Source organism: Pteropus medius, unplaced genomic scaffold (genome assembly GCF_902729225.1).
Source record: "Pteropus medius unplaced genomic scaffold, Ma_sr-lr_union100, whole genome shotgun sequence".
In the NCBI taxonomy this organism is placed as follows: Eukaryota; Metazoa; Chordata; class Mammalia; order Chiroptera; family Pteropodidae; genus Pteropus; species Pteropus medius.
This window is the reverse complement of record NW_024355205.1, coordinates 34,432,998-34,446,578: the sequence shown is the minus strand read 5'-3', so window position 1 is coordinate 34,446,578 and position 13,581 is coordinate 34,432,998. Positions and strand designations below refer to the sequence as shown.

General features: G+C 36.3%; 1 protein-coding gene across 6 annotated transcripts in view; it reads right to left on the bottom strand.

Moving 5' to 3' along the window:
* The window catches only part of DYRK1A (dual specificity tyrosine phosphorylation regulated kinase 1A), a 134,564-nt gene that overhangs the window by 79,611 nt on the left and 41,372 nt on the right, over positions 1–13,581 (bottom strand). For 4 of the 6 annotated variants that reach the window (XM_039857754.1, XM_039857755.1, XM_039857753.1 and 1 more), the window contains exon 2: positions 5,488–5,570. The exons of the other annotated variants lie outside the window; for them this stretch is intronic. In XM_039857754.1, the coding sequence (XP_039713688.1) occupies positions 5,488–5,497 (10 nt within the window). In that variant the 5' untranslated portion in view covers positions 5,498–5,570. The remainder of the gene's footprint in view (positions 1–5,487; positions 5,571–13,581) is intronic. 6 annotated transcript variants of the gene reach the window in all.

The window sequence follows — 13,581 nt, the reverse complement described above, 5'->3', positions numbered from 1 at the left end:
GAAAATCTTTTCCATTCTGTTTTTTCACTCTCATGTTCCTTCTAGTTTAGGTTTCATTCTTTAATGATTTTTTTTTTCATTTCTCTTTCCCGAGTTATCACATTTCTAGGGTTTCCTTATTTGAATTTACGCTGCTCTTTCATATTTGTATCATTTTCTAAATTTTGGGGGGTCTGTTTTGAAACGTTGGGTTATAGTTCTCATTTGTTTCGTGGGCATTTCTAGCATGCTTTCATTGTCTGCAGGAATATTTTTCTGCTCCTTATTCTTTTTTTCTTACAAAAATTTTATGGGAATTTGTGATCCTTTTCTGTTGCTCATTTTCACATAAAATAAAAAACTTTGGGAAAACTGGAGTAGTTTTTCTGGCTTCTTTAAGAGTTCGTTTCTGTTTTCGTGAAGGATAGTAAATATAGTCTCCTGAACGACATCTCCTACGCTTTCACCTTACCCTCACCTCATCTGACCTTTTCTCCTGCGCCCCCCTTGTCTCCATCCTGCTTAATTTAGATTCTGTTCTCAGCAGTGTCTCCTTGGTGTGGGGCTGTGACCAGGAAGGGAGCTTCAACTGGTTAGTAGTTTTGAAAATTCACAGGGACCAGATGGCTCAACAACACAGTACTCGCTGTGGGCCCCTTGGATCCTGGGAACTCAAAACCATCTCTTACTTTCTCTCAGTTGCTGTTCGCAAACTTGCCTGCCACTCTCCAGGGAGTCTCTGTTGGCTATCTTGGGGGTCCTCATGTTCTCAGGACCATCTGACAGATACCCTACTGCTTCGTTTTGTGCAAATAATGACACCACACAGGTAGTTAATGGAGATTTGTCTCCACCTACTTGTATTAGGGTTTGTTCTCCTAGTTTTATAGAAGGTGTACCGGAATTTTTAGTTTTGCTGTCCTTGTACCTGTCTGTTTTTAGTGAAAATTACGAAGATTCAAAAACTATGCCCTGCTGTCATCTTCCCCAAACTCAAACATTCTTTGGGGGTGCGCATTTAGTTAACTATCCTTAAAATCTAAACAAATGACTAGGTATCTATTTGCCTTCACCTGGGTCTTGAATAACAGCACTAAGATCTAAGAAATTCAACTTTCCAATATAGCTAACCTCAGGTTTCCCTTTTCTATAAATAGCATTGTTCTCTTATGTGATATATACATGATGCAATCATAATTGATTGATTCTACTTAGAAATTAGAAATTTAAATAAAAATATGAAACAAAAAAAGAAAGTAAGTAATGAGAAGCTCTTAAAACCATTCTAAGTTTACTAAAGCAGACATTCAAATTGTTACAAATTAGGAAAGCAAAAATTCTTCTTTTTACAAATATTCGGTGAGTACTTTCTATGTCCCAGGAACTTGCCAGGCAGACACAGGGCATGCAAAGAGGATAAGCTTTAGCTCTTTGACCTTGAGAATCAGACTATAGTTGGAACAAAAAACCAGTAAGCAAAAATGCAAATTCCATAAAAGCATTAAACAAAAACCATTTGCTAAAAAGAAATAATTCTTGGAGGAGACTATCCACCAAACTATTAGACTGGTCACTTACTTTATTCATTTCTGAAGCACTTGAACTTTTTCCTCCACTGAGTATACATGATCACTTTTATATTTTCTAAAATAGAAGATTCTTCTTTTTGCCAGTAGAATTACAGATTTTTAACTATAATACTCAATCCCAACAAAGATATACTAAAAAACATACATTCATGTAATGCTAGTGAGTATAAACTGGTAGGTATTACTAGATAGCTTTCTGAAAAGTTCTACCAAGGGCCTTAAAAATTTATCAAACCCTATGACTCAATATTTATACTCTTTTTAAAAATAAATTACCAAAAAAATAATTTATCATTCAAACATTTATGCACAGATGTTACTATTTTAAAATAGGTAAAAAGTTTTAAAAAAAAATGTCTAATAAGAGATATCTAACAACTAGGAAATGATCATACATGAAATATCAAATCGGCACACTTTAAAATAAATTTCTAAGTAATTCACCCTCAAAAACAGTTATAGTTCTAAATGCTCTGGATCTGCTCCAAGTTCAAAGCGACAAAAGATCACTACAATTAGTTGCTGATGACATAGGAAAATGTTTATGATCTAATGGTAGGCAATAAAAGAGAAGATATATGTAATATAAAAGGTTTTACTCAAGCATATCAACTAAATATTTGAGATTATCTCAATCAAAAATGGTACTGAAACCAAAAAACTAGAAAGGAATGGGCCATAGTTCATTGGACAGAACTTGAGAAATGTTTCCTTCCAATGATCTATATTTTTATAAAATTCCAAATTTTTTCAGTGATTGTGTAACATTTAATAAACAGGGAGAAAAAGTAAAACCTTAGAGCAAAAATAAATCCACTGAATTTACCATTCACCAAAAAACATATAAATTCACTGATTAAGAGCAAAATCAGACTTCTCAGGGTCAAAAAATGAATGACGGCTGAAGGAGGGAAAACACATATGGAAAAGGACCAGATACACAAGACGGTGTAAAGGACAATTGCAGAAGGAGGCAAATTGGCACCACATACCAAAATATTAAAATGTACAAACCCTCTGATTCCCCCAATGCACCGTGTATGAACGAGAGTCAAAAAATTGATTTTTTTTTTATTTACGGATCTGATTTCTAATTGTTCTGTAATAATACGCCATCCTCCTGTGATCACTGAAGGATGCAAACTTTGCCCTACAAAACTCACATTTTAAAATGAGTTAGAGAATTTAAAATTAAAAACTGCCACATCAAATAGGTTTAAGCAGTTATATTCATAGATATATATATATGAGAAATATAACGGCAACATGAACAAATCAGCACAATATAAAATAAATTTCTAAGGCTATTCATCTTCAAAGCGTTGCAGTTCTGTATGTTCTACAACTATTTCAAGTTTTAAAGTGACTAACCTATCACTATTGCTAAAAAACAAGTTCAGCTGTTAAAGAAGCCCATGACAATGAGGAGTAAAAATGATACCAACTGCTGTATCCACAGGCTTTTCTTAACTAATGTTCCACTGGATGTTAGTGAGTATAAATTAAAACTAAAAGAGAGGGGAGGTTTTTTTATCAAATACATTTTTAAAATGCAAGAGCCTTTATATTAATGTGCACAGTAATCTCTGAGGCAGTGCATTTTCAAATTTAATCTCGGAAGTCAGTGATTCTACATCCTAAATTAAACTTGGTTACCTCTTAATTCAAAGGGTTCCCTGGGCTCCCAGGATGCCGGGAAGCAGAATGGTGTCACTTATCACTACCATGAATAAAGGAGAGAGGAGCAGGTGTGTGCTGGAGAGACGTCCAGGAGGCAGTTACATGAGTCTGGAGCTCAGGAGAGAGGAGCTGGACACAAGTGTCGATTCTGATAACTCTGGTATGTAGGTGTCAGGTGAAGCCATTACTGTGAATGCTACTAACCAGAGAATGTTTTCTGTTTTTACTGTAGATGCTTTGAATTCAGTAAATAAGTCTTAAAAATGCACCAAAAACATCCATTACATCATTTGTCTACACATCTGCCCCCTCCTCTGGGGACCGTGAAAGCTGTTCATTTTATGTTCAAAAACAATTATTAACTTTCAAATTGTTAAAAGGGAAATACATCAACAGCCAATACATATATTAGAGAAAACCAGACCTTCCTTCTTGGATTTTTTCCTTTATAAGCCAATAAATGTTGAAAATGTTTAAAGAATATAAGGCCCAGTAAGAGAGACTGGATTATATCATAAATCTAATCTTTGTAGTTTTTTGTGTTCTAGAATTAATAAAATTAACTAGATAAGCTTTATAAACGGCATTTACTCTTTAGATATTTCATTTCATCCATAAGCCTTTCGAGAGAGAGCTTTCTGAAACTTCGTATCTTGTAAAGAGAAACTAGAGATAAAACAGCAACTTTGCCGCTTCGAAATTTCATAAGGGAAAAATCTTCAAAAGTATTAACATTCACGAATAAATCTATGAGATACCCAAAGTATTTTGTTCCTCTACTGACCTCAGTTGAAAGTGAGCATCTACTTGCGATAGCCAATGTGCAGTATGGTGCCCAGCGAGCAATCCGGGCACTGACAGTACTGAGAAACTGTTTCTGCACCAAGAGGTCAAACTCATAAACTCTGACAACAAAACGTTCATAAAATTCTAAAATTTTTCTGTAAATATTCCTATTTATTTCTCTACGACGGTGATGTTCAGCCTCAGTAGCGTCTTGATTTTACCAGCCACTCGGCCAGACCGTGTGCATGGTGTACCTCTGACACCACAGGCAAACATTTATGTGCACGCCTGAGAAACGATACGGAGATGACCACTCCATCACCTTTTTCCTTAAAAAAGAATTATATTCTGTGTCCCTCATGAATGTAAAATATTATATGATCTGTCATTTGCAAATATATTCAAGCACATTTCTTCACACGAAATGGTACACCTGAGATGTTTTTTAAATCCCATTCTAAAGTCAAAAAATGGTAATTTTTTTATGTTTAAAAAACAAAGATGACCAAAACCAAAAACCAATCGCAAAAACTTTAACAGCCACACCAATAATGTAATGAAATATCTACCTGAGATTTATGTAGTTATTTCTTTTCCAGTTAAAGACCACGTTTTCAAACCATTAATAAATATAATCAAATAAGACTATCTCTGACACAGTCTACAAATACAAGCCTCTTGGTTCAACAAAATGCCTCACAATCTGCCTGAGTTGAGAAGATACAAGTTTAAAAGTAACATTTATCCATTACCTACACTAGATTCTGAACACAGGCATATATGGATGAGCTTCAATTTTTCCATTTATGAGTAAGATCACCTCAATTAATTATAAGGCAATCAAAATTATTCTTTCAAAAATGCCTTCATGCTGCTTCTCCTGTACAAACACAAATGACAAAAGGATAAGAAAGAAGGAGGGAGGGAAGACAGAAGAGATGGAGGAAGGGATGGAAGGAAAGCGGGAGGGAACAAGGAAAGAAAGAACAATCCCACACTATTTTTTTTTACAGGAGCCATATAGATAAGTATAACATCCTCATTTTAACTGTCAGTCTTATTTCAGATGCATCAGTAACATCTACTCCCTGTGCCTTTAAACGATTGGCTCTAACGGGGATCTGAGGGGACATGCATTCAGCCATAAAGGTAAACATTTATTTCTAACAGAAGTACTTCAGTTCTCATCAAAGTATTAGCCGACCATACACTTTTGAAAAGTACTAACAATTACTAAGCTATATTTGTATTAACACCACTATTAAGTCACCAATTATCGAACCGAGTCCCAAAGATGTTTAACGAATATCCCAATTCTCTTTGCATTTACAATTCTAAATAATTCTCCCCACTAATGCTGTTTATCAGAAAGCTCCCCCATTCAAAATACACCACCAGTTCCCACATTCTTTCAGACAGCCACAGTTTTACTGTATTTTAAAACTTGAGTCACCTGTATGCATCGTCTTCTTCCCAGTCTCATATCATCCTGATGGGGTGGGGGAGGGAGGGAAGAGTCCGGCAGCAAAACTATAACTGTGTGAAGAGAAACAGATTACGGTAAGAGATAAGGGCGCAAGACAATGACCCCTAACTGAGGAACATCTACTGTAGCCACAATACCCAAAATAGAGATAAAAATAAAACAAATTCATTACTCACACTTATTTAAGCTTACTTGAAAATAATTTTCATTAATGAATATCAATTAGGTATGAAATATAAAGTATTAAATTGTCAAGGAGAAAAACATTTTAAAATCTGCCTACAACCAATGAAAATGTCACACACTTCTAGATATAAAAGTCAACATTTCACTATTCTATGTAATTTATCTGGTAGGGGAAATCTATAGTGTATAATCTCCATCAAATCAGCGTGTGAATGCACTTTTCCTGGCTTACTATCAGAGGTAATCAGAGGTCATGAAAGTTACTCTACGGGAAAGATAACATGCCAATCTACCGACGTCACTGGTGAATGAAGTTCTGAGACACTGCTCACAACTGCTCCCCTAAAGCCCACAGGCCCTCTTTTGCTCTCCGAATGGCTCCTCTTACTTTATTGTAATTCTTTCACTGTACCTCCTACTCACTGCTTCCATTGATAATTTCAGGACTGCCCAGCAAATTCCATAACGACTGATGGGAAAGCAAAAGCAACCTCACTGTGATCAACTGAGAGAGAGCCCGGGATCATAGCAAAAAAGACAAAGACAAGTAGAGGCTAAAGTCTAACTTACAAAGGAGTTCTACTTAAAAAATGTTTTTTTAAATTGATAGCATGAAATTCAGTAAGTATTCCTAATAAAACACAACGTTGCTTATGCTGGCTAAATTCCTAGGCTAGCGAAAAGAAACCTATTGATCCCCAAAGATATCACTGGTCATGGGCAGCGGGGATCCTGCAGAACACACACAGAAGGTTCACCAACTCTCGAGTCTCTATTTATGTCGACAAGTTCTAAAATAGGCCGTTTCCTCTGTTAGCACTTTCTCAACTCCTACTGCTTGTAATTCCCTAAATTTTACATCATGGCAACCCGATCGTCCTGCTTAATAATAACCCTTTCCGCTAAGTATGTTCCTAAGTTACTATCCAAAGCTCCTGCTGGCTCGGAGCAGTTCATTTCAAGTATGTGACAGGAAGAAATCAACAGGGCTGAAATAATTCACTTTAACATTTACAATTTTCAAGGAGGATGCTAGTTAGCCTGAATGAACCCCTAACTGGCAGGATTCTAATAGTGCTGCAAAATAAAGTAAAAAACTACTAAGTAGTTTAAAGAAAAATTTTTGTTTAGGGAAGTGGGTCCTAACAGATTTGAGTCAACATTTATTGACCCCAAATAAATGCTTTTCATTTACTTCTCCTACTTTTGAACTCCTATGTCCCTTTAAAGTTCTAACTCTGTACTCTAAATAGCAGTAACTGGAAGAGGAGCTCAGAGACAGGGGTTTACATGTATAAATTATTTGTAAATTAGGAATCGCCTGTGTCTAAAATTACTACCTATCTTCGAGATTCCATTCCTGTAAAACCACCTTTCCAGTTCAGATGCTGCTATGCTATCAAGTAAAACCCCAGAAGTGAGACCAATTGATACTCAATTTGGGATAAATGAATGAGCACTCAAATACTATTAAAATAGTATCGAAATAATTTTATTCGTAAATATTGGAATTATGAAGATTAAAGATTTTTACTTCAAAGCCATAGTTTTCTAACAATTTTTCCCCACATAAATGGTCAGTGTTTTCAATTCTAGCATGGACCATGGAGGAAAAAAACATAAATCTCTAGCTATAAACTGTATTATTATATTCTTCACATATATGTTCCAATGCTACGTATATCCTGTCAACTTCAATGGCTTCAATAGGAAAACATATGACTGATATAAAAAAGCAGAATCAAATAACACATTAGCATTCTTTATTTTATTGAAAGAAATTAACAGGTTATTTCATAACTGCTTGAAATATCTGAAGATAATATGGGTGGGCCAGTTGCACAATTGATAGTCATCTGACTGTGGATCATCAAAATCGTCTGACCCTAAAACTGACATCTATTTTAGGAAAGTCATCCATTAATCACTCATCATTTGAAAAGCAGCCTTTAGCAAAGGGTAAAGTATCTCTATCAGTTAACAAAATTTGCTGCTGACATATGCAGCAACTAAAACTATCATGTACTGAGTACGATAAACTCCTTAAATCTTGACCTTGGATTGCTTTAAATAACAATTCTAGTGATTATTCCATATATCCTTCAGGGTGGTCATTTTTCACACACACACACAAAACATGTTTATATCTAGTGAGAGTTTTATGAGGATAAGTGGATAACAGCAAACACCAAATGTACTTTGCCAACTACAGGTATAATTTTCTCTAAAGCAGCTTAAAAACCGAGACAAATTACATGAAAAGAACAGACATTTTAAATTTTTTCTGAGAAAAACCTACAGTGAATTTTTCATCTTTCCCCTACAAATGGAATCATTCACAAATTATGGAACAAAGATTAGATGCTAATGAAAAACATCTACTATCTTTACCACATGAACTTCCCATAATCCTGAGAATCTCTTACAGTGTGTTTTAGCTCACATTTTGCCAAAGGCAATATAACGATCTATGCACACTTTAGGAACTGAGCTTAAGTGGTTTTGAAACTAGATCTACAGACCATCTTTTAGTTGTCTAAAAATCACTGCACAATATTAATGTACAACAAGCACATCTTCAGGGTGAGGGGAGGGGGAGAATGTCAAGACACCTAATTAAAAGCAGGGACATGCTAAGATTTCTAAAATTAATACTAATCCACATAGACCAAGAGTGGCAAAACTGTAACTGAAATGAATACAGTAGCATGATACGGCAAATCCAGATTAACTCAGGAGTTAATGAATCAAATGGCAGGTATAATGTTTTCCCTAACGTCACAATGTTTTGTAATGACATAAAAACTAAAAATCATATATAATTTCGAAATAAGTAGGAGAGAAGTATTACAAGCAGCAAATGAAAACAATCAGCATGACACAAGGGTCGGAAGTGCTGTTAAGCACTGTGTCATTTCTCGAGCTGGGTGGAAGGGCACAGTCGTTTGTGATCATCTTCTAACTTTACATGATACAGTCATATATGTATATTTCACAATTTGAAATTTTTATCCCACAGCAAAGAAATATAATGCACAATGGGATTTAAAAGGACGATTTAGATAATTCAGAAGATGCCAACTAAGAATAAGCTAGCCCTCAAAAAAGAATAAGCTAAAAAAATAAAATCAAGAAAAACTTACTTGATAGATCTAAAATTTGATTCCATGAATTAAAAGTACAATGTGATTATCTAAAAATTATACACTGTGAGCAGCTTTCCTTATAAACTTCTACTCATTTACACTAACAGATTAAGGAAATAACAGAAGAAAACATCTTTTTCCACACAATAATTTTAGAAATAGATCTTCTAGAATTATAATAGCCAAAGGAGTCAAATGGAAAAAATAAAGAAGTGTTAAGATTTCCATACCTAATGCACAAGAAAAAAAATCTATAATTCTAATTCCCAATAAAGTAACTAAATAGCATACAAAGAAGAAGTATTTTCACTAACTGGGAATTTCAAGTGAAATCCTAAAAATAAGAATATTTATGATACCCCCCCAAGCCCAAAGGAAATAGTCTTAAAAAAATTAAAAAGGCAAAATGCACGAGATTTTAGAGCGTGATATCAAATCAAGATTATGAGTAAAACTATAGGAAAAAGAACTTTGGCTGAACACTATGCACCAACACATTTAATCCCCTGGCAGTGCTGTGAGCAGGCAGCGCTGTTTCCCTCTCGTCAATGGGGAAGGCAGGGTCAGAATGACTGACCAGCTTGGCCCTGAGCTCTGGTCCCACAGCGAAGTTCATACTTTCCAAGCCCACCAAAATGCCTCTCATCAAGGATCACTGAAACAGTTACAAGGAAGTCATAAAGATGCAAGAATCTGGGTGTGTCTAAGTCTGACTCTGAACTCACTCTTCTAACTCAACCATCCTCAACCATCCTCAACGGGACATAAAGCTCCTAAATCGGAAATTAATTCCTAGAAAACATTTCAGTTTAGGAGAATGGGAACGTAACTCTCCGCAAAAGTTAGCCTAGCAGAGAAATTCTGATTACAGCATATAACAATATTGTTATATATTCCCTTAACTGAAAAAAAAATTTTTTAAAGGAGACAAAGTAAAACGAGGGTAAAAACCAAGAGCAGTTAAGTCATTTCTGCCTTGGGCAAGAAAAAAGAACATGAAGGATTACAAACCTGGGTCGTGCATTAAACAACTCCAAAGGCATGTCAGAGGCGGGAGCAGCTGAGGTACGTGGTAAAGGGGCTAGAAGGATGTGGTTTCTCGTGAAATTATGTGTGTGTGGGGGGAGGACACTAACACAAATCTGAGGTAAGCACTGGAGAAAAGGTGAAGAACTAAGAACTGAGTGGGATAAATAAATACTGCCCCAATTTTTTGCTACCTCGAGCATCCAGTTATTTTGCTTCTTTGGGATGATATCTGGGCTCAAGTTAAACAAAATTAAGGCACTGAGTGTATGGATACACCAATAATTAATTACAAAAAAAACAGAGGGAAATATCTCAAACGCATGTTATCCATAACAATGCGTAATGCACTGACAAATACCTTTTCTAAAACTGCAGGAGACACTGAAAATTTCTAGGGTAAGTTAGTTCAATAAGTATAAAGTACAGAATAACCCTGTCACTGATTCGAAATACATCAACTACCACTGATACTCTATTTCATGTGCTATCCTTTGTCTTCCTTTAGTTGAGCGTGAAAACAAGAATTTGCACAAGTTTATTTCAGCCTTCGAGTCTATCAACATTATCTACATGTATTCTCTTGAATTCTGAGTTCCTCAAATATGAATTCTCAGACCACAGAGCTTTGCAGAAACCCAGCTCCCACTGCTGGAGAGTGACCACTAAACAGGTATCAGAAACAGCCCAATTGTATGCAGACTAAAGTCCAGAAGGCACATTCTAAGACAGCTGGTCTAAAGTCAACATTAAGAAATTTTTTAGTTATATGTGGAGTTAAGCAGACTTTTAAAAACTGGCTGCCTCTCGCCCACTTCTCTGCAGAGTTTTAGGCCCGCATTCCCAAGAGCCCGAGAACTGAGCTTGAAGCCCTCAGTTACTACCGCTTCCCAGTAATCACTGCATATGAGGTGTCTTTTCTTTAATGAACACGTATTTCCTTCAATCCACTTAATCCCCATAAATAATTATGGAAGATTAAGTAGAACTACTATCCCCATTTTACAGGGGAGGAAACTAAGGCCCAGAAGTAAAGTCAAGTCTCCCCAAGTCACACATGGCTAATGAAAGAGAGACATAAATCAAATCCAACCAAAGTGACTTTAAACCTGCTGCTCTCAGGCCTGAATCTACCCCTCCCCATCCTTCTACCCAGCTCAAAAAAACAAAGAGACCATGCAGGGCAGGAATTAATCCACTTCTTGTATTCTCAGTCCTGGTTAATTGGTGTCACCATCACATCAATCTCCCAAACTAAAATCCTGACCATCTCGGACCTCTTTCCTATTGCTCAGCCCAAATCCAATTCACGAGTTCTTGTGCTGGATTTCACCTCAGAAAAGCCTTTCAAACTGGCCTCATTACTCCATTTCTCCTGTTCCTATCTTGGTCAGGGCCTTCCTTGTTCTGTTTACACACCCATTACGGGCCATTCTCATCAGAACTATATGCCTTAAAAACAAATCTTGTCACCATTCCTACCCAACTGTGTGCGAGTCTGCTGTTCACAAGCTAGAAATGAACAATGCTAGTATTCTCTCCATTTAAAATTTAAAACCTCCAGTTTTTCTCCCATCATTTATCTGATATAAATGACTGTTTTCTGATTACAAAATTACATGCTCATTACTTAAAAGAATTAGAAGAAACTAGCAATAAAGAACTAAAAGTTACGCAAAATTCCACCACCCTCAAATAATGAATCTGCTTGTTTTTATAATTTTTCATCTTTACATCAACAGTTTACATTTACACCATTTAAAATAACTGTATAGTACTCCACTGCACAGATATGTTTATTTTAAGCAAATACCTACTGGAAGATATTTGGGTTGTTTCCCAATTTTCACTACCATAAATTTTGAACCTTTGGAGCCTGCTTTTACTAACCTGTTAATTGGAATTAAGAGCAAAGTAATATGAACAGAACACCAAGATTTTTCAATGTCTTCTGTTAATGTGCTTCCTTAAGATACTTTTATATCACCTACACATAATGTACTCAAACTTCCTATTATTCAAATCAATTCTAGTTCAAAAGAGGAATTAAAAAGGAGTGGCCCAGTGACCTCTACGTTCTCTGAGAATCAAACAAGGTTGAGATCCAATGCTTAGTGTTACCCCTGATTACATCTCCCTCCCTCACCTGAACACCTGGGGTGCTCTCACTCATGCATGTATTCTGCAAACAAAGCAGTATCTGTCAAACAGAAGACATTTAGGAACAATATGTTCAATAGTCTGCAAACCCTTCTCATAACTAGTGTCTAAGAAATACACTGGAAAGCCACTCTGCTCTCTCTCTTCTGACAGCACTGATTTTTCTAAATAGGATGGTCTGAAGTATATATAATATATGTATGCATATATGTAATTTTATTTATAAAATATACATTATATATAATTTATATAAATGCATGCACACATATACTTAGTTGGTAATAAGTACTTTTATACATATATAATTATATGTAATTTTATAAACCACTGCTTTTAATTATCCTTGCATTTCAAAAATACAGAAAAATAACAAGGAAGGCCCAGAATTAATCAAAAACACACACTACTATTAACAGTTTACATTTTCCTCCAACAAGCCTATTACTAAGAGTCATAAAGTGAGTTAGTTTTACTTGTTTTCCCTGCTACACTCTTGTGGAACTTACAGAAAAAATGCTACCTCCTCAAAAATTCTTAAAACATGTGGTCATATATTTCAGAGTACCAGTTATCCTCCAAAAATCCCATGCCTTTTTCTCACTCGTAGTAACCCCACCTCTGCTGTTACCTCTAGCTCCCGGCTCTTCCATTCATTTCTCTATTTATCTTTCCCTCCAAAAGTACTTCAAAGGTTTACTTTGAACTAAGTATCCTGGACTCTCTTGTCCTACCCTAACCTCCCACTCAATATCTAGACCAGCAAGCTGCTGGATGTCACTTACAGTGACACATTACTACCACAACTCACTATGCCTAATGCATCCTCACCCCTTCCCAACACAACCAGCCCCATCTCTACCCCTGCCACCATCTTTCTTCCGGTGACTTCACTAGCAACAGGTGACTTCCTCTAAATGGTTTTACTAAATCCTATCAATTTTCAAAATGCCTCGTGCCTTTGCATTCCTCTCCATGCCCACTGCAATCACATTGATCCAGGTCCTTATTTCACACCTGGTATTACAGATGCCCCCAGACCCGAGCATCTCCTATCCTGATGATACATCAGAAACACTAAGGGAGGTTCCCCAAACTAGACTTCTGACTCCACTCCGAAAGGTCCTTATTCAGGAAGCCTGGAGAAAGACCCAAAAACCTGTTGGGTTTTTGGATTATTTTCTTTCTTAAACAAGAACTTCCAGGTGATTCCCGAGCACTGTCAGGTTTGGGAACTACTGTACTTAAAAGCAGCTTGTCCTAATTTATCCTGCATGTGGCTGGCACATGTCTTCCTGAAGCACATGACTTTCAAACAAAATTTAACCGCACTGTACTTAGGAACATTTGATCAAATCTTACTGTCTTGAACACAGAGCTCAGCATGGTATTCTTTAAAATGCCATTTAACCTCCTTTACCAACGCTCAAATCATTTCCCCTATCTAAAACCTGCCCCTTGGACGTGGTTCCATAGTGTAGCGGTTAGCAGGTCTGCTTTACACGCAGAAGGTCCTGGGTTCGCGCCCCAGTGGAGCCATGGTCCA